Source organism: Motacilla alba, chromosome Z (assembly GCF_015832195.1).
Source record: "Motacilla alba alba isolate MOTALB_02 chromosome Z, Motacilla_alba_V1.0_pri, whole genome shotgun sequence".
Lineage (NCBI taxonomy): Eukaryota > Metazoa > Chordata > Aves > Passeriformes > Motacillidae > Motacilla > Motacilla alba.
Genome location: NC_052046.1, coordinates 19,218,505 through 19,241,586, shown reverse-complemented (window position 1 = coordinate 19,241,586; position 23,082 = coordinate 19,218,505). Strand labels below are relative to the sequence as shown.

General features: G+C 35.6%; 1 protein-coding gene across 2 annotated transcripts in view; it reads right to left on the bottom strand.

Moving 5' to 3' along the window:
- NDUFAF2 (NADH:ubiquinone oxidoreductase complex assembly factor 2) overlaps window positions 1-23,082 on the bottom strand; it is a 64,195-nt gene that overhangs the window by 24,642 nt on the left and 16,471 nt on the right. For both annotated transcript variants that reach the window (XM_038125861.1, XM_038125860.1), the window contains exon 2: window positions 5,266-5,355. In XM_038125861.1, coding sequence (XP_037981789.1) covers window positions 5,266-5,355 — 90 coding nt within the window. The remainder of the gene's footprint in view (window positions 1-5,265; window positions 5,356-23,082) is intronic.

Genomic DNA, 23,082 nt, shown 5'->3' with positions numbered 1-23,082 from the left:
AACAACATATGCACACACATATATATATATATATACTTAATTAAAAGTTGACTGTTATAGCTGGGAAAAAGTTTTACATTACATTCCCATTCCCCAAGCTAACAAAACAAAATGCCTTCACCATTGTCAGCCAAGATGTTTTAAATGTGGCAGAGAAGGTAACATATATGTACTGAGTGCAACCAACACATCGTCCCTGTCCCCCAAAGCTTTCGCAAAATGAATCATTGCCCCCATTTAAAACTGCTGCTTCTAATTTTATCTGTATGTACTCATTTTAATTCCACCTTTGTCTAAAAGGAATTTTGCAAGTAAGCTGGACATTTCCTACCTTGAGATATTCGCATTCTTTCATCAGCACTCATTTGCATTCTTATTAGTATGCATGAAATTTTCATTGAACTTCAAGACTCCTACTGGCAGATTACACACTGCAATGGTCATAAAAGTGAACATGCAAATTAGGACTCCCATAAATCACTAAATGTTACCAAGAAAAAGAAAAGAGAAATTAGGAGTAGATGGCAATAAAATGCTGTATGTAGCATGCCTTCTCCCAAATCTCTGTGGTATGTAAAATTACATTTCTCCCCTCATGAGCACTACTGACATGTCTTGAGGAGGTAAATTACACGTACTTAAGTAAGTGAACATTCAGTACTAAAATACAGAAAAGTTATCTGTTGTGTACATCCGTACTGCCTAAGGAAAAGTAGGCGCTCACACTCTGAAGTAAAATATAAGAGACTTCACTGAAACAAAACCAGGCAATATTTGTATTGTTATTGTATACAAATATTTGTATATGGATTGTATTCTAAATTTAAAACTACAGCACAAGAGGAAATACACTTTTAGATTTTTAAAATTAAAATTAATTGAATTTTAGGTGTACAAAGAGTTAACATCGAGGATAACACAAGGGATTCTGTTTTAGCTTTACAAAAGCCCTAATGGATATTTCAGAATTTTTAATAAAATTCAGAGGTCTGAGAATGTAGATAATTCAATCCTGCAGAACACTGAAAACTAACATCTTTAGGATAAAATTTCCAGACGAGTCCTTCAGGAGTAAACCCTTGGCCTTGTATTCACTGAACTCCCAGGATCAGTACACAAACAACCTCTCCAGAGTCAAAGAAACAGCTTGCACAGATTGAGTCTGTGATCTAGATGATGCTTCATAGCTTTCTACTTGGTCTCCTTTATTACATGTTTAAAACTTGATAAACACAGTACCAGAATCAGTTCCTTAGGTTACCAGCTGTCCAAGTTGAATGTCTTAGGTAGAGAACGAGATTTAACTTGTCCCCTCTTCCAATTTCTCTATAGCCTGTTCCCACTCCTTACACTATCGTTTGTACCTGGTTTCATGAAAGTTCTCCTCAGACAAGTGATGCCTCTTAAGTATTTCCAGGGATGATACTTTCATTAATTTTGGTCATAAGAGGTTTCTTTTTCTAGTCATACAGTCAGTCATACAGTTGTGCAGGGTAACAAAGAAAGGTAAGGGGTGCTGGGATGACTGTTTTTAAATGAGGTGGCCATTCAGAATTGTCCACAAGTAAAAAAACCTGAGTTCTGGTAGAACAGACAGTACAGGTAAAAGCAGCTCTCTACAGGTTCCAAGAAAAGGAGGAGATAAGGCAATAGACTCTTCAGCACAGTCTTAAAAGTGAAAAGCCTGAGAGGAATAGGAAGGAGAGCCAGCCAAAACTTAAACAGAGGCCATGGATGTCAAAGTACATACAGGGTTTGGAGAGGAGGCCCCTGGAGATGTGTGTGCCCAGCAGAGCCCAAGAGCAAAGAGAAAACAAAGTAGGAAATATTAAAAAAGATTCTAACCTTATATTCATCTTTTACTGTTCAGAGGAAACAGCAAGTATTTTAGAACTCCTTCAGCAGTCTTAGGCTATTTGCTGGAATGATCAGCATCCATAATAGCATGAATTATAATGTGAACACCCACAGAAAGAATGTACTGGTATATTTTCAAGCATCTGGACAGAAGACACACAGTGAAAGTTCAGCACAGGTCCTGTGGCCCTGGGAAACTTCTAGACCGATGTTAAAGAGGAAAAAATTGGGACAGAAATGTAATGAGCATTTCAGCAAAGACACGCTCATAAAGTCTAAAAATCTTAAATTAAACTTTTCTTAGTCAGATAACTGGCTTCTGTAGTAGTATTTGAACTATCTACACTTTCCATTCCTTTTAATTTTTAACTAACTCAGAGTTTCTTTTTTACAGGAGGCAAAAAAGTAGTGATGAATTGAAATTCAGAGCATCCTACATCCCTCACACACCACAATATGTAGCCAAGACACACTGGGTCTTTTAACAGCTTCTCTACCCACAGCAGCAGTACCAGTTTTGGCTTGTTAAAATTCTACATCCATAAAACTGTTCGCAAAGGTTAGACTAGCATTAAACAAAAAAGTACAGGCTAGCCTTTTTTCCGGAATTCCCATCTTTATCTCTCAGAAGCATACACTACACACCCTTTTGGTTAATAAATGCACTGGGGAAAAAAGCATGCACATATCTCTTCTTTCTAGGGAAATTCAGTAACGTGGAATTGTACTCCCCAGTTTACTTCTCCCACAAAAGCTCCCCAAACCACACTGCTGACCGCTTGCTCCCTCTCCCCCCTCCTCTTCCACCCTTCCCCACTGAGCGTGGCCAGGGAGGAGGATGTGAGGCACAAAAGGCAAAGATCATGGGGTGAGATAACAATTTACTGGAAACAGCAGTGAGATAAGGAAACAAATATATATTAACACTCATAATAAAAGCATACAAAAGAGAGAGTAATTTACATGCAAAATGCTCACCAAGGATGATGTGAGATGACCACAGACATGTTTTTTCCCAATCAGAAGCCACACCCTTTTTCTCAGAAGCCAGAGTCCCCTTCCCCTACTCCCAGCGATGACCTAAGGTGGTATTGTATAACATCTGGATTCTGGCCACACCCTGTCAGCCACACCCTCTCCTGGTGATTGCAAAAATTAACTCCATCCTTGGCCAAAATCAGGACAAGTACTTAAGAGGAAAAGACTATTACTCAATCTGCAAACTGCAAATTTTCCTTTCCCCTGTGAATTATTTGTTGACAATGTATTTGCTGACCATATCACAAAGAGAAAATCTCACAGTTACGAAGATGAGGAAGTTAAGCAATAAAACTGTAAACATAGCTCATAACAACAGGACTGGCCAGGTAATCACTTCTTCTCTAAAACAAATTTGAACAGGATGTCTTGATTTTAAAATTGTCTCAGGTCTGGCAGCTGCAGCTTTTTAGACAAGTCCATATCCCCTTGAGGGTACATGGTATTTGACTTCAAGGTCTTGTCACACTCAACATCCGAAAAATCTGCAACCTTCAAGGCACCACACTGTCAAATCCCATGGATTTGTGCTAAATTTCTGAAGTGAGATATAGCAGAGGATTTTTAGCATTACACAGATCCCAATAGCATGAAGCAATGGGTTTGTATAGCAATTTGGTTGAACACTGCAGTCTAACCCCATTTGGGAAAGGATGACTAGCCCACACCCGTCTGACTGTCCACATTGTGTTCCTGTTAATTCCAGACAAGTGCAGAGAGTACTGAATTGTCCTGGATGAGAATTCCTCCACAGGATAGCAGAGTTACCTGAAGCTTCATACATGCTTCTTGGTGTCTGTGGTGCAGTGTTTGCATGACAGTCACAGAGAGCTAAGATGAGCTCTAACTAATAGCTAGAGAACTTTTGGATGAGGAAAAAGACCTTCAGAAAGCTGGATGAATAGCATGCATCCATTCAAGCACCAGATGATTTAGCTAGGAGCAGCCTATAAGGTTGCTGCCCTCTTTCAGAAGCTGTCTTTCTTGGACTGACAAAGAAGCAGAAACAGCTAGAGCAAGAACTTGCCAACACCCTGTGGATACTGCAGCAGTAGAAGACAGAAATTGTTGATACCATGGTTTCGCCATAGCGGGCAAACACTGCCAATAGTGTTGAAACACCTTTCAGAAGCTTTCTGCTCTTAACACTAGCCTCAGTTGATCACAGCAAAAATCCTAGGAATTAGTGTAATGACAATGACAAAAAACAAGATAAGAATGTTTTCTATTTCTCTACTGACTCGATGACGGGATATAACGGGCCTGAAATTTGTATTTTTTTTCAGTATCATCTCCCTCAGAGAAGAGCATCAAGCATAAAGGAAAGAGAATGAGATAAAGCAAGTATACTAAGACATTTCCTCCAAACATGTTGTAGACTCAAGTCATTTGCAGCTTATTGACAAATTAAACCACAGTAATATCTGTGTATAAGAATAATTTTTCTTCCACCAATACTTTTAACCTTTTACTGTACTCATGCAAACTTCTAGCAAGCAGAACAGTCCATGACAAGGAATTCCAGAGCTAAAATACATACTACTTAAAATCTGTTTGCTTTAACCTACCAACTTCTCAGAGATGTCTAGGTATTTTCCTCTCCCAAATGCATGTTGAATAATGGGTAAACTCTACATACTATTTCAGGGATTCTGTGCTTATAGTATTTCAAGGATTCCTTGCTTATGCTGCAGAGTCCTGGATTTTAAATCACATTTAACCCCACTCTTGGTTCAAGCACCTAACAACCTCAAAGACCAACATATACTCCTCTTGTTTCTCGTTTTCTCCAAGAGCTGATCGGCTAACCCTAATGACATTCCCTGAAATGTTTATTATATCAAAAATTTTCAGACAAGAATTTAATCAGTAGCAGTTGGACAAAATGGTTCTCCAACTTCATTAACAGGTTCTCCAACTCTCTACTAGATCGCACAAGGGAGAGTATAGGAAACTAAATACACCATAAAAAAAGCAGCCCCATCACTGGTGACACCAATATGTAGGTCAACTGACCTATATTTAACACTGCAGTGAAGGAATAATAAGGAAGTTTTGTTTTACTTAATGCACTTCATGCTGGTTATTCAATCAGTTCCTCCACAGGCACAAATATTTTCACATTTAATAGGAGTAAATAATCTCCACATAGGCTTTACTTTCATTAAGTACTGATTTCTCAAACAAAATTTATCCTATTTTTAAAGAGGTTACTTTAAGAATTCATATTGTAATGCAGTTAAATAAAAGCCTGCCTTACCTAACATGAAAGATAACAAATGACTTGTTCACATAGTCAGGTTTTCCATTAAAAATACAGAGCCTACATTCAAAGCCAAAATTATCTTGAAATAAACCCAAAATATTTACCTTCCCATTCTGCTGGAAAGTCACCAGTTTGATACTGGTATGCTTCACGATTTACTGCTTCTACAAATCTTCTTTCCGGTATAATCTGCCCTAAAGCAGAAAAAAAAGAAAGAAAAATACATATATTTATATTACATATTTTATACATAGTTTTATACAGCTACATATAAATATATAAAACATTTAATTATACTTATAATATGTTTTATATAAGTATTTTATATTATGTTATAAGTATTTTATATTATGTATTACTATATAAACTTATAATTGCTGATCGCCTTATAATCTTGAAAAATGTATTTATTCACGTACATATTCATGTGTATATATTCACGTGAGTGAAATGACATATAGGATGACAATGAAAGATTCAAATAGTGAGAAAATGATTACCATCTAGATGTCAATTTGAAATGTTATATTTCAGTAACTTCAAGGAAAGCTTCCATGTTCTATTTTGAAGCTGACTTGTATTATTGATTATGAAAAACAGCACTCAAAGTTCAACTGGTTAGGTTTGCAAAGCCATCAGGCCACATCATCTCCAATTGCCAGCATCTCCCTTGTGCTTGTGAGATTTTCCACAACTGCCTATAAAGTAAATATTTTCTTTGTTAAAAACCAAAAACCAGAAGGTAGGAATCTGACAGGGAACACTCAGCATATTGAAAGGGGAGACAGTGTGGGGAACCTGAGTCTACATCCCACATTCTGATTCTATTACTGCCAAAGTAGAATTAAAAACTTCGAACTGTAAGGTGGTACCCAGCAGATTGACTGTCAGATATTATGCTACTGTATGGAGAAAGAGTATTTTAATTTGCTTTTTAAATGGAAATATATGCAAGATTCCCATCCCTCATAGGGAAAAACCCAACAGTATTCCCTAGGCTCTTTCTACCAGCTTCTTCTCTTTCTTGGGTGCTGATATGGAGAAATTTAACATTTTGAGGAAACATTAAGTATATCTGCATAAAATATTTTATTTCATAATGAAGTGATGAATGCAGTTCATTCCTTCAGTATGCTTTCAACAAGTATTTCAACTGAAGTTATTTTAAAACTGAAACCAGTTGGGACTTGAAACCATTAGTAGCTAAACTCCACACTATTATTCATTATTAAGTATTTAATACAGTAAATAAGAACTTGTGTGTAATGTGAAATTCCTTTTCTAAGATTTTACTTTAGCTTTATATTTTATTTTTAAACAATGCAACTTTTTTTTTTCCAAGATATGCAGTCAGGAAAAGAATATTGTGTAGAATGCCTTTCTCTTCAAAATTAGATCTTTTTAATCAGTGCTGGAAGTTATGCGATTGATACTTATTTGTTTTATAAGTATACAATTCCTATAACCTGATGAAATTATAGTTCGTACCTAGCTGTACAATTTTTTTTTTCAACAACACCATGGATGATTTTATTTCTTACACTGTACATCTACAAAGCAAAACAAAACTACAGAATTACTTTCTTCCCATGCAGAAGATTTCCAGAAAAGCTGAAGAGCTATCTAATTGTGGCTGATCCTATACAAGTCCTAGAAAAAAACACTTTTCTCCAATCTTGTAAAGTTACTAGACTTTACTGTTAGAACAGCACCTTTTAAAAAACTGTTATTGAGTATTACACCACCTGAATAAATCACCATTAGAAGGAGTAGTGAAGAACTGTTTTTTTCTAACTGCCACCACAGCTTATGACTGGTATTATTAAACAAAATATTCCACTTCTTATTCTGCTGCAAGCGTCCATAAAACTCACATCCTCCAGATCCCACAGTCAAATCACACTGTAGAGCCAAACTCCGAGATTATTTCCCAAATGTGTTGAGTACTGCTGGTGGTTTTTAAGCCTCTCTGCATTTGTGATGCACACATGACACTAATGAACTTCAATTGTCTGATCTGCCTTGTCCCTTAGGTTTTTTTGGCAGACCACCACTGACAAATAATTTACATAGGCTTTTGTAGGGAAAATCACACTGAGACCTCTTTAGATGTAATTAAAACATTTTACAGTTTAGGGAAGGGATTTTCATATTGAAGATTGACTTTATTGACTCCTTTGCTTCCTATTAATTCATCTCCGTATTTTCAAACAAATACTTGGGTCTTTTCTACAGCAATGCAAGAAACTTCACTTGTAAGAGCATACATATGAAGCAATTAAAAATAGCACCATAAGAACAGTTTTAACTTTAAAATTAATTTCATTTTCATGTGACCACTGGATGTTAGAAACATTGAAGAAGCATTAATGCTTCAAGCTGGGATTATATACATAGCACAATATATCCAATTGTGTCTTAAAAAACCAGCAGGTTGCTTCAGAAAGAATTTTGCAGACGTACAGAAATATCAGATACAACATTGTTTACACTGAACACGAAAGTAGCCAAGATTTGCAGGAGTTTTCAAGCTGGCAAAAGGGCCAAGAAGACTATGTAATTGACAGATCTTTCAGCAAGTGATACAGTATTTACATATGCTACATTTATATATTTTCTCACTTCACATATTTTCTCCAAACTTTTCAGTCCCAGTCTATTGAAAAACCAATGCTTGATTACTGACATGAATTTGTATAAAAGCCCCAAAACAAAAGTGTTCAGCAGAAGTTTTGTGGCCTGCTGGCTTAAGAAGGGGATAGTCAAAGCCAGCAAAGGAAATACTCAGTGAAACATAAAGGGATAGCCAATGCATAATGATGCAGTTTCTAAATTTCTACAGCCTTATCCATACACTAAGGAGCCCAGAAACCAGGTTATATTTCCACAAAAAACCCTATGGTTCACAGTAGATATGCACAGATGTTATAAAATTAATATTTTAATTTTTCAGTAACTTCTAAGGAAGAGTCTTTCTATGGGAAAAATATTCTAGTTAATCCATGGCAGTCATCAAGTATTTTTTATATATATATATATATATATATATATATATATATATATTTACATTTAGAAAAAGCCATTGCAAAACCTTTCACATGAAAATAAATAATGAATCCCAAAATTGTGATGTTCTACAAACAACTTATTACTATTCTGACACCAATTTTGAAAAAAAGTATACACACTATTCTAAAGATCTTCAGGAGCCCTAGCTTGATTTTCACTGTTTACAAAAGCATTATTTCAAAAAGATTTCCTGTTAACCCTCAAACAAGTTTGTACAGCTACACAAACTATGGCACATGTAATGAGTGAGAGCAGAAAAGGGACTGGAACAGGGAGCTGGATGTTTCTGGTACCTGAACTGAGCTACCTGAACAAGAGCCCCTGCCAGATATAAAACATTGGCATTTTTTGCAGTCAGCAAATGGAAATAGGATCTCCCTCTCACACACTACTATGTGACAATAACAATTCCCATTTAAAAGGAATGAACATCAGATGTTCATGAGAACTCAGGACCAGGACTCTTTCCGCTTGCTGATTTGCAACATCTGCATGCTAAGAATCTGTGGAAGAAACACTCCACTAAGTTTGTTTTTTTTTAAATGCACAGACTGAACTTGCAGCCTTTGTGAATTTAAGACAAATGCCTAAATTCCAGTTTGCACAGCAGTGCTCTAAACTTCATGATGAAAGACACATTTCTAAAGCATGTGTTTTTATGGAAGTACTATGTAATTTGAAGAGATTAAATTGTACTTCATTCACTAATAGCCTATTATTTCCTTGTTAGCAGCCCAACATAAACTTCACCTACTCAAAACAAAGGTTTCTAAAATGTTTTTCAGCAGTATCTTAGAACTCTCAAGGAAGAGGTCATTTATTTCCTGTTTGGTAACTACCAAATAAACTGTAGTTTTTGCTAAATGTGGAGCAGTACTTAAATTACCAAAGCAACTGAACTATGAGCAGTTCTTAATACCAAGCAGAGCAGTTCTTAATACCAAGCAAAGGAAGAACTACTTCTCTAGGAGTAACAAATATGGATTTATGTATCTATAGGCTGTAAGAGCAGACCATCACTGTTAGAACAGGATCAAGAGTTTTCCTCTCCACTGAAGAAGGGAAAAAAGTTTGTTATAAAAGACAACCCTTTTGAACGTGTTAGTTTGTGAAAGCCACTATCTTTTCTTTGCACAGATTTTTAGTTGAGGGAGTCTGTTCACTGATGACTGTGTTTATGTTACCTCATGGTCATATTTCCAGTGCTTCTGCAATAAATATCTTTACCTTAGGAAGGACATAAATATTTTAAAATAATATCTTTTTCCCAAAGAATTTGGGGGTTTTGTTTCCAAATTTAGATTTCTAACTAACTTTTTCTTAGTGACATATTAATAACTTCCAACAGTTCATTATATTCATTCATGCAATAAATACAGTATCCTGAAATACAAACAAGTATTTGCACCTAACATCTATCACTTACAAATGTAGTTATATTTTCTCCGATAAATAATACACTTGAAATAATCTAAAATGCTTTATGCTTTATAAAATCATAACAGAAACACATTTTAACTTTTAAGAGCAGGCAAGGCCACAGATGTGCGATGGTTCTGATTTCCATTAACCTGAAATGAACCAGATCAGTGATTTCCAGTTTTACAGCAATGCAGGATCTAGCAATATTAAACTTGTTAAGTGCTGACTCAAGAAAGTCCACAAAAGCTGTAAATACCAGGCACTCATGGTCAAGAATTGTGTTTCAATTTTGCTACTTATATTTACATTTTAACAGTGATACATTTGGCTTTCCAGAGTTGTCTGCAAGTACTAATTTCTTCCCAAAGGAAGATATGTTTCCTCAGGCTTCTACTGAAAGTTTGAAGCCAGGGAAATTGCTTAAGTTTTTGGGAACATGTACTGTCAAAGAAAAAGACTGACATACAAACATCATAGTCCCTTTTCACTTCTCAAAAGGATTGCCAGCGACAATAGCCCCTGGGCTCTCTTAATCTGGCTGCAGCATGCAACATCACCAGTTCCCACTCCCTGCTCACTGAAAAGCCTCATGTCTTCCTCCTCACCTGTGAAGCCCATGTCTTTAAAAAGAAGCACTGTTTTGTAAATGAATCTACAATAAGACTACTAGAATTACACAACATTACATTCTTTTGGGAACACAAGTGCAAATGATACTAGTACAAATGACAGTTCCTTGGAGAGCTGATGGAAGCTCAGTGGTTTGTCACACAGCTTTCTTTCTCTCAACTGTTCTTTTGGTTTTTGTCTATCAGATTCAAGAACTGCTTTTCTACCAATTACTGTCAAAATGTGAATAAATCCAAGAATGAAGTGCTTAATTTATTCTGTAAATGTATGGAAAATGGCTTAAAATGGGAACTTAGCATGTATAAAGGGAATTTAGCAGGTAGATAGAAAGTGCACAATAACTTGTACTCAGATAAATAAAAACATAAGGCAGGGAGATAAAAAAGCAGTGATACAGGGAAGAGAAATGGGTAAATGACAGCAAGAGTATGAACTGTAAATAAAATTAAAAGAAAGTTGCAGTTGTGGAGAACATCCATTCTGCAATATGACCCAACACAGCAGTGTTATGGACTGGTTTGGATGATTCATTACATTTCAATTAGAAATGAATTTTCAATGAATCTTCTGCAAAAACTCATTTACCATCTCTACTTTTTCCAGAATAAATAGAATTATTACAACTAGCTACACATACATTCTCAGGGTACTAATGCTACTTTTGGGGGTTAGTATATTTTAATGAATTTTACAAAAGGATTACAGGTGTGAGATTTGCAAAGAAAATTCAGTCTTATACAAGGTCTGAATACAATTACAGCTAAAACTGTACTGCACTTGAAGGATTAAAGAACAATGGTACTACTATTTTACTGTGTTTGCTTTTCATTGTGGAGGTTAGGGAAGAACACTCACCTGTTTCAGCCACAGTCAACCCAATTCTGAAACTTCTGAAGAAAAGTTAGCTAAAGTCCTTGAGATGTATTACCCTCTTCATTTATATGCATATCCTATAAACATTTAAAGAGCCTTAAATGTTATTCTTTTTCCTACAAAATGGCATCTTTCATTTCCACAGAAATAAAGAATGTTTAGTTTATTTGGTTAGAGTTCTAAAATAAACAAGTATTTCAAAAATACTTTTTAAAACACACATACTAGTAAGCAGTATTTTAGTTGATTAATAATAATGTAAAATCATTTCCTATTCAGCAGGTTGTTGTTTTGGGGTTTTTTTATTACCCCCTAGCTTTACATTATTAGTTACTTTCAAAGCTCCTTCAGAAGTTTGTTTCTTTAAGCTGGCCTGTGTGCATGCACCCATTACTTAAGATACTTTCCAGCAACACTGATCTGGAGGAAAAAGCTCCGTAGTTTAGCTGATTTTAGTGGGCTCAGAGTGGTTAGGTGGTGAAGAAATAAAAAAAACCTTCACATACCCAAGGAATTGCAGCAATATCTGATCTGCTTTCAAACCTAATTTGAGCAGAAAAAAACTTAAAGTGCAGCAGCTGAGAACAAGGACTAACTGTAAGTTGAAGCTTTTTTACATTCGAGTCAACCCATTATTTTATTTTATTCTTCTACTAAACTCTCAGACTTTATGTGGTCTCTTTTCAAGTTAGAATGAGCAAATGCATACACAAAAAGCCACACAGAGCTGAGAGTTTTCCTTGTTCTACTTCCACAGTCCCAGCTTAACTAAATTGTAGACTAAACAGAAAAAACTGAGGGTTATGTGATTCCACAGTATTTGGGTAAGTACCTAATCATAAGTACTTCAATACCTATTTGAGTGCTCATTAATTTAAGAGTATCGCACCAGGTGCAACTATTGTAATAGTTGTCAATAAGCTTATACAAAAATTTCTAAGTGAAAGCATTACCCTGATGCCAGAGAAATAAAAGAATGACCACTTTTGGATGGCAACCTTTAGAACTGTATAGCTTGTAATATCTGTAATACAAGTGTTTGACACGCAGAGTTCACAGCCACCAAAAACACAAGCTGTGATACTTGTAAACTCTATAATGAAACAATTTCATTTCTATATACATTAAAGACTAGTAGGTTCCTAAACCTACTGGTAGCAAAATTAAAAACAGTTACTCTACTATGCTTTATCAATTTAATCTCTAAAATGCAAACTCTCCGAAATAAAGACACTTGCAGAGATTTTTCTTATTGCAAAGTTGCTCAATTAACCTAATTAGCATTCTAACTAATTCTTTGGTGTGAGCAGCTAAGAAGTGTGATCCCTATGGCTTTGTATTAAGATGTCACACAAGCACTTTAATTCTTAAATATCAAAAACATGTGACTTGTGTCTCACCATACTAAACTCTGCATTGTCCAGCTATGGAGAACTCCCTTTTTAGTTTCTACAACACTTGAGTGCCTACTGACCTCAAAACTCATATTTGTTGACTTTCCTTAACTACAGCAAAGGATGGCACCAATGCAGACTACAAACTAAGAGGAAAAGGCTTCTGTGCACAGCTTGGTGTGTGCAGCTGCCTTGAGGTGCATTGACAGCTACAGGCAGAAATCTCTAACATCAAGATTATAGAAAACCTCTCCACAGTCTTAAGATGCAGAGATATTCAGAAACAAAGTTAATCAATCTATTGTCAACAGATTGACAATAATGATAGTGCTTTACTGCTGCTATTAAAAAAGAAGATACTTCAGAAATATTTACCTTTTCCTTCTCCTGCCCTCTTTCTTCCATAAAAACAGAAAGGGACAGAAATATACAAAATATGGTAACCAAAGAAGATAACCTTTGTTGTATTCTATCATAGAATATATGTCTCAATGGCATTTCTTACTAATTGTTTTGATACCATGAATTTGTTTCTTGTAACTGCTTTTGGTTTTTTTGGTAAATGATGAACATAATGAGACTTGTTACTCAGACAAATAAACCCAAATCTTACACATTCTCTCCTATCTGTGAATGTGTATGAATGAGAGGGAGCATGCCAGAGATGAGATGAAATTTTCACCCCTAAAAAGATAATCTATTTTAGTGTATTTCAATACTGTTCATTTTCTATCCTGGGAATTTATTATACAATCAAATTACATGTATGATAAATCTTCTGTGATTATCAGTAAGAGTCTTTCAGTTTAAGGACCCTCATGATTTACAGTTGCATTTTACATACCATACAGATGACTGCATGTACATTTAAAGATCAAAATTCAAATATCTTTAGTTCAAATAAGTGAAACTGAAAAATCTTTCCGTTCTGGCTGCCTGTATTTCTCTTTAATCGTGGTCAGCATAGGACCTTATTACAATTAATTTGTTACTATAGGACTGAGAAAAAAATGCTAGCCTCTCAAGTTTTGTCATTTTTTCCCCCCACTTTCCCTGCAGGCTGCTATTGTTGATGGCCTTCATGGAAATATAAATCCAATCAGCAACTGCAAATTTCATGAGACGTCCATCTTCATGCTGAATTTCTAGCTGAGTGTCAAAACAATCTGTGGATTTCTCCCTGATGAAACACACTTTGAATTGTAAATTGCTGACATTTTCCCATGTTAGAATTTGAGCTGCACTAAAATAGAGCCAGCCCAGATATAGTGCCTGCCAGGTTGAGACAAGTAATTTTCTCCTTCATTATCTCAACTCTGACATTGAAAGGGTTAAAAATAACCCATGAAAAATTATCTGTTTCTTTTTTATTTTAAAAAAGAACATAAAAAATTAAATCCCATTTGTTCTTTTTAGAAGAAAAATAGAAAGGCCTTCAGAACACTCCAAATACTCTCAAATCAATTATTTGAACCTGCTATTCATTTTACAGTACTTCGCAGTGATAAACCCTCAGAAAGTAGCTGCAATAGAAATTAAAGAATTTCCTGTGGCGCCAAAATAGTTCACACATATAGTTTGTTTCTTCTAAGTCCCAACTTACAATAAATGTTGATGGAAAACAGAAGATAGATGCATAAATTACAAAAATCAAAACTTTAGTAGAGTTTTGAACTGTTTGCTGTTTTCTGAACACAATAAAACAAAATAAAGTTTCTCATTCAATTACTGTTTCTTGTAGCAGCTTAGGAGGCACACATACCTTACCAAGTATATTATAGCAGTTCAAATATTTTGCTTTAGACAAATATTTGTTTCTCTCTTCTGTAGGCAAAGACAAGAAACCTTTAAAACAATACCACTTAACCAATTTGCAAGCAAACTAATTAGGCTGTTTATTATATAGAAAGGAAGTAAGAAATATTCACAGTGAGAAATTCACTATTAATGATGATTCATCTATTCATGTAGTTGAGAACTAACTTTCTGTTTACTTTCTTCTCTCTGGGGATAAATATTGTGGTGGGATGGGTGAAGGGTTTACTGAACTGCACTTCACCATCACTGAAAAGAGTGGCACTGTATTGGATGTTTCCATATAAATACCACATTCTAAAACACAAGACTGTCTTTCAGTTTAGAAGAAATTCAAATGGGCATCTTCTTTTTTGTATACACCAAACTTCCAGTTCATTATCAGAATGAGGAAATAAACCTAAAAGTGAGCTACAGAGTAATTCCATTGCAAAAGACTTTCAATGTACTACAATTTTATATCACTCTGTCATTTCTACTTTTATCACTACATCATGTCTTCAGCTGAGTCATTCCTCATTCCCTGCCCCTTCCTTCAGTTACCTGCCCTGCATTCTGGTTTATGTGAACTAGAACAATTCCAAACCCTCAAAACTGATCTACACACTTTCCCTCACTGGTTTCTTAAACTTGAGTATAATTCACTGATTTAAAAATCAATAAATATACAAGAGCACTAGTCTATGTCAAAAATAAGGTTAGTCTCCAAAAAACACCCAAGGAAAGAATGCTGGTATGCAGCTGGAGAAGGACTTGCACTAGTTAGGTGAAATCTTATGCTCTGGTATAGCCATGATATTTTATGAAAATCCTTTTGTCAGGATTTTCTTCTCCTGAGAAGCTGAGACCTCTCAGCTTCAAAATGTAAACAAATTACTATCTGCTATTGCGGAATGCAACCAATACTTCCTTGATTGGTTGATGTTAGGTGTTTCTACTTAATAACCAATCAAGGATACAGCTGGCTCAGACTCTGGTCAGTCACAAGCCTTTGTTATACATTCTCTTCTATTCCTGTCTCGCCTTCTGATGCATCTTTCTCTCTGTTCTTTTAGTATAGTTTTAGTGTGGCATTTTTAATATAATATATATCATAATATAATAAACCAGCCTTCTGAAACATGGAGTCAAGATCTCTCCATCTCTTCCCTTGTCCTGGCTGCCCTGAAGACCACACTCTGGCAAACAGGTACATCAGAGGGGCATGTTGCTCAGAGGAAAATTATTTGGCTTCCTACACTTACCAAACTGACCCTTGTAAACTTGCTATTCGTAGAATGTTTCCTGCTCAGCATGACAAAAACACCCCTCAACACTGCTGAAAATGTTATTTTGACAGAACTCTGATTTAGTTTCATTGAGTTACAACATCCAGATCAAATAATCTTGATACTTTCACTTTTAGCTGTCATATACTTAATAGCTTTAACAGCAAAACAAAGACACACACCAATCTCTCTTTTAATACAAGTAATTTTATATAATGAAGATGTGAAGCAGATGTTCTGTCCCACATGGTTTCCAACCACAAGTTTTAGCTATAAATTCTGCTCGGGTAAGTAGCAAGAGTGGTAATTACTGAATGTATTATAATAGCTTTCATTATAACAGATTCTTGAATATTATTTAGTTATTTTTATCTGTGGAGCCTACCAGAATGGAAGGTAAGCATACCAAGACAATCTAGTTCTATTTCTCAAAATATTGAGAGTACTACTTATAAGAGTTTGTAATAATTTCAAAGCACAGGAACAAAGAATCCTTCCTAACTATATTAATCATTGTATAATAGCTGGCCTCTTTACGATTTAACTTTATTTGGTATTATTTCAAAATCTCACCATTTCTCAAAAACAATTACTTCTATTTTATCCGTATCTTCCAAGTTCTAGGCCATGACATCTTATTTAAGTGCAGGATGTTAAATACTTCCAAAGGAAGCTGATTAAACTTCCATTGAATCCATGAAAGTGCAGAATTTTCCAATTTATGCATGAAGTTGGGTTTGCTAACCTCTAGGCATCCTACCAAAACTGAAAACACCAATATAATTCAAAACTTAGGGAAGTAAATGAAAACTGAAAACAGTTTTAATAAGCTACATAAAAGAAAATACACATTAGTACAAACCCAACTGCAATTCTTGCAATCCTTTAAAAACTAGTATCATCTATGTATTTCCCCAATGCCATCTACTACCCTATAAAGCCACTGAAGAAGTGTGATTCCCTTTTTCCTTTCAATATAACCTAGGATGACACTAAACTTGTACTTTGGCAAGGTATCAGAAGTACCACAAATAAACAAAAATTTTAACTGTTATGGTATTAAGGTACATCACCTGCAGATTGCATTTCTTCCCTCCCACATTAAAAGCTTTACTCTTACTTTAGTAACACCTCCTGCACACACGTGCGTAGAAGTTCATGAAGATTTCCTTTTTCTCACCTTCTTCCTAAAACAACTAGAAAAGTTTGTAAATGACAAGACTGCTTTAAAAAGATCGGGAGCACTACTACATTATGAAGCTGATTTTTAAAATACAGCATAATCATTGCTAATACTGGAAGCAGGCAAAAGTGAAGTGAATAATAATAAAAAATCAAAAGATCCATTACTTTCTCATTCAAAGTATTCTGTTGCAAGGCAATCCCTATGTAATCTAATCATTCCATTCAAGAAACTTGAAAAGTATCTTGTTGAAAACTGCTGTGAAGTTTAACCAAGTCTTATAAAGAAAACAATAAATAGTTTCCAAAGCAGTCACATGTAGTGGTTAAAACTGAATTATTTGGAGGGCAGCCAGTTGATTCACCCTAGGCATAAAATACACATCCTCTCTGGGAACATGAACTCTCATATGTTCTATGTGGCCTTCACAGTTTATGCCACTTTGACAAGGAAGCAGGGATGTGATACACAAAGAATACACTGCAACAACAACGGCCAGTTGTCCAGTGCCATAACCTTGTACCTAAATTCTCTAAGGAAAAGCCTGTGGAAAAGCACTTGGACACCAGCAAAAAGAGAAAAAAAGAAACATTACAGTTGTTACCATTGAGAGAGAAAGAAACAGAATCACAGTACTTCCATCAGCTGATAGATCCCTAGAGAAAATTGGCATATTAACCCAGTGAAGTCCCAGAGAACTTAAAAAGTTAATGGAAATGTCAGCTTATCTCTCAGGCAAAACCTGATTCATTTCCAGAATTCTATAAGCATTGCTTAGATAATGGCATCTATAATAACACTGCATCATCCCTAATATACACAATGTTTGTCTTTTAAAAGGAAACATGGTTAATATCCAGCCTCCCAAAAAAAATTTCTCAGTATAATAGAAATCCGTGTGCAGTCTTCCAGAAATGCTTGTGTTCCAGACCTTTGAACCATCAGCAAAACTGTAAGAATAATCATGTTGCTCAGTGATCTCCAGTATCACTATTTATGATAGCCTCGAAAGCCCCATCTGGAGCGATGCCATGCTAATTAATGCATAATCAAGCAAACATTATAATTTTTCTGTTATTCTATACATTAAGTGTAACTTTCAAATGTCTTCCATCAATGAGATTATCAACAAAAAGAATTTAGAATCACCAAAATATTCTAAAGAGGCTGTGCGCACCATATAAGAGCTCTCTAAAGCTTGATGTAGAAGGAAAAATATAATCACTAAACAATTTCTAGGTATCTGCCATCAAATCCTAGCCTTCCAAGTTCATTAATATTTACAACTGCATTCCTAGTCCCCACTAAAACTAGCACAAGTTTCAATTTCTTTCTTTCACTTATTCCAAGATTAGCTCAAACTGCTTTGTTTTGCCTATTTTCTCTTGACAAAGAGAAAAAACTCAACTAACCAACTACCATCAAAAAACTGTTTCACAGTTTCCTATGAAATTGCATCTTCTCTACACAAACTTCCCTCCTTCAAGAGCATGAGTCTTACAGAATTTAGGAGTCAACAATGCAGACACAGATGTTAAAGACTCTCTAAGTTTAATTTCTCTTGTAATCTGCATCACAAATAGCAGGTTCAGAGTACTGTCCTACAGAGAAAGTATCAAAAGGAGAGCACTGAAAAGGAGAACAGGAGTGTGGACTTCTTTGTATGGATTCTCCCATGAAGGGCTTTCTACACCTTTGGAATAAAAAAGAAGTGAGCCACCTTTTTTTTCTGAAGGCAAACAGTGGAAGTCCTGTCTATGATACAGGGTAGTATCTACCCGAATAATCCAACATCATATCCTACACATCCATCAGGCAAGTTGTCTTCTAACAATTTTTTTCACCATTTTATTTTCTTTATCACCTATGAAACATCTATTAGTTACACTATCTAAACACTTACTATACTGAAGAAACTACCAATCACTTTCCTTTTAGTCCACTATTTTCTTGTTTTTCAGAGGCAGACATGGTATTAGTTAGGTCTTTATTATACTTTAACAAATATATATTTAACTATTACTATAATGAGTAATAGTTCTATTGTCCACGTTAAATATATTTTGCACTCTGTCTTCCATTTTATAACAAGTTGCAGGTTCTTTTTCTCTACGTAGAATTAAGTACTGTTTTTCAGTCTTCATTCATCTTCAGTAATTTTTTACTCATCACATTTACGCAAACCTTCAGATACATCCAATAGCATCTTTTCTTTTGAGCCAACTCTGTCACTTTTTATACTTTTGGCCAACTTCCCTTGCTCTATGTTTTCATAATTAGCAATGTCATAATTTTTTAGTCAGCTCAATCTTCCTTCTAGCCTTCTCTTTTTTCCCCAGTTCAGTTGATCTCATTGAAATAATTTCATTTAGTCCAACTACATAAAACAGGTAGACATATATGCTTACAGATCCAAATCCAGAACCAATGCATTCTTAAACCTCATTGCACAGAAATGGCTCAGTATTTTACAGAAACACCTCAGAATCTCTGCATCCACACCTGTTCATTTAAAAATGCATCGGAGCCCCATTATCCCAATGTCAGTCCAAGAGTTTGCCATCTTATTCATGCAGACTATCCACTCTTGCCTAGAAATTACCTCCTATAAACTGTTTCAATTTCACAAGCAGTTATGAGGTCTTCTATTACATATGATTTCATATGTAATAGAATGATGAAAACATCATTATTTTAAAACACTAACACTTTAAAGTATTAAATTGTGATGATTTAATCTACTGTGTGAACTTCACAGGAACATAAAAGTTTGAGTCTGCCAATAACTCTTAAAAAATAAATCTGAATGCCTTTTGAAAAGACTCAAAATAAAGCAATACTGAGTAAATTACAAACTGCCATCTAAGAACACAAAAATTTCCAAATTCACAGAAATATTGCCTTCATTGTCGGAAAGCTCTTTCAGCATGACAGAAGGCAAACTACAGAACTCACCTTGAGAAACAACCCTGAGAAAAAAGAGGCATGTGCAGCTATTCAGAGATATGCTGGCTACAGACGAGCTGGGTAGTCAAATGGGTAAAACGTTATTGCGTTGTGAATTGTAACTAAAATTATGCACAGTGGTTGCTATACTTTTCACAGCTTGAGGGTATGAGGGGGAGGTAGGTGAAAAAGAGAGAATGAGTATTAGTGAATACTGCATACAAGAGAATGAGTATTAGTGAATACTGCATACATATCATAATTTGTGTGGCCTCTGTAGGGCCACAGAAGAGATAGGAAAATACCTCGCAATTTGAGATAGGTTAGTTTTAAATATAAAATCACTTCTTTCTGAATCAAAACTGTACTAAGAGTCACCTTAGTATAAATAAAACTTTAAAAGCCCAAAAAAAAAGGATTATGCTGTCAGTTTTAGAAATTATAATTTGCTTCAGAGATTGAATGCTCTTCTCCACAGTTGAACAGATGAAATTTCTTATTGTTTGTTAACTGGACCAATACTTAAAATATAGTTCAAATTAAACTGAAAGATACTGCCTTCTAAGAAGAGGTGCATAACCCCAAAAATAATGAGTGCTGCAGAGATTGAGCTGACATAATTAGCAAAAAAAAAAACCAGCACCACACCCATTCTCACTAAATTGCGTTTTCTCTCTATGCTACTTCATTGGCTTCCTGCTTTTTCTGTTGCATCACCAAGATGAGCTAGAAAAGCTCCAGTGTACTGCTGCATTTAGAGCAATTGTTCTAAAAGCTACTCTCAGAAATACATAACTAATAATCATCTCGCAGTCCTTACAGGGCAAGTGCCTCATGGCACTGCCTGTCATTCATCGCTGCTTGTGCTCCTGTGTTTCACCTCTGGAGAACCTGCAATCTTTGCAACACAAACACCCTTCAGACAAGTATTTGTAATACAGATACCACAACATAAATCAAGTCACTTCTACTATTTCTGATTCAAATTACTGCTAAGCACCCTCCACAGTTCTGCTGAGTTTCCTCTCAATGTTCACCCATCTTACACACAGAAACAAATTCTTCTCTACCAAAAGTTTAGTCCTGCCTCCTTCTGTCTTACCATCTCTCTCTCTCTCACTGGCTTCTCCAAATACATGTATAATTTTCCTATAAAAAACTGCATGTCTAAACCAGGTCTTATTATCCTTTCTTTCCACATATGCATGATGAATGCCATCATTCTCCTCCTTTCTTTCTGGAACTCACGATTTCTCTCTAATGTGTAGGTTCTTTCTGTGTAAGATATTTTCTGTACGATCTTCCTGATTTTCCATGCTGCTAAATCTGCCATTCAGACACAACTACAACAACATGATTTTCCCATGTCAAGGCATATGCATCCCACCCTACTTACGAATTTGTAACACTGCTGCAATGATTGGTTGCAATGAGTCATGAGCTGTGGGAAGTCAATTGTGTCTTTAAACCCTCTACAAGGTTTCTATTTTTCACTTGGACTACAGAGTACTTTGTTTTCAAACTCCTATGCTCAAACTCTGTACCCTTCACCTCTTTCTATAGCCTAAGACATGTGGACTTCAATCAAATATGGGTCTGTATCAATCAAGCAAAATTTATTTTCTGTTTCTATTTACTAAATGGAAGAACTCCATGAATATCCACAAAGTAATTTCAAAGTCTTCTTTTACCTTCTATTTGACGTGAAGTGTAAAATTTCTACCATGAGTGGGTTGTGATTTTGCTAATAAGGATAGCCATTACCATCCATATTTATCTACATTATCTCTTGGGCATAAACTTTAAAAACCTTGAATAAAGGCTATCCTTCCATCTCAATGACCAATCAGGTACTAGAGATGCAAGACATTGCTGTGGCTCATAGGCACAATAAAAATCTGAAAATAAATTTAAACAACACAGATGGGAAAAATAGCGCCACAATATACAGGAAGATAAAAGAAAAGTAGATATGGCTCTTGTTCTTTCCTCAGCAGTACAGAAAATTTTGAAGTAGTTCTACAGCAGGTCTTCTCCTACTGTAAGATCAAAAATTTGAAATAACTGTATATAAACAAATACATTTCACCAGCAGCAACTGAACTTTACTATTCTTCCAATTTAATTATTTTTATTCTAGTTCCAGAAGAAGGTGCTTCTTTTCAAGGTTTTTGGGGGTTTTTTTGGTAGAATATGGAAGAATATGGAAGATAGAATATGGGCATCTAGAGATAATGAATTTGCAGTAAGGAAGAAGTTAAATATTTGAGATTTCCTAACTTACTTTTTTTGTTTGATTTCTTTTCAGGGAGAAAGAGATAGTAAGGGAGGCTGACAGATAAATTACAAGGAATCATCAGTGCTATTGCATTACATTGAGCAATGTCAGTGTATGAGTGAAGATGCCCATAATCCACTTAGTAGCCTTGTGCTGGAGTAAAGGCAATTTTCTTCCCAGTGACTGGCATGGGGCTGTGCTTTGGATTTGTGCTGAACACAGGGTTGACAATACAGAGATGGTTTTGTTATTGCTGAGCAGAGCTCACACAGAGCCAAGGCCTTTTCTGCTTCTTGTACTGCCGTGGTGGTGAGGGGACTGGGGGTGCCTGGTAGGCTGGGAGGAGACAAGGTGACATCACACTCAGTATGCAAAGCAGGGGCAAAACGGAGTAAGTGGGGGAACATTTGGAGTGACAGCACTTCTCTTCCTCAGTAACCTGCTATCCTGAGATGGCTGATTCTCTTCTATATATGGCTTTCACTTTCCCTATTGAACAGCTTTATACCACCCCTCAAGTTTTCCAGATTTTACCCTTTCAACTCTTACCCTGATCCTGCTGGGAGAGGAAGCAAGCACAGCATGGGACTCGGTGCCTGGCTGGGGTTAAACCACAAGCTGCTATAAAGTCACACTTGATAACATGCAGAATACATGATCTAGCATCAGTGATTTTATCATTAAGTAGTGCCTATTTTATGTAATATATCTATTACACCTAAAGAACCAAGAAGGTAGACACTGAAGTCAGACCTGATTTCAGGACATGTTTGCCAACAGAAGAAAAAAACCAAAACAAATTTTACAGAACAGCAGGTAAAATTTATTTCCTTCCCTCACCCATCTATAAAGAAGACCCATATTTGCTCTTTACACATTTGAACAGGACACAGCGTCACACTGAGAGTGTCTTTGGTTTCCACTGTGCTACTATAACAGATTATTAATTTCTTCTCTTCTAGCTCATGCAGTTTATTTCCACTTAATTGCCCATTTAACTTTTAGGTAGTTGTAGTCCTCCTTCATGCCACACCTTGGTACTA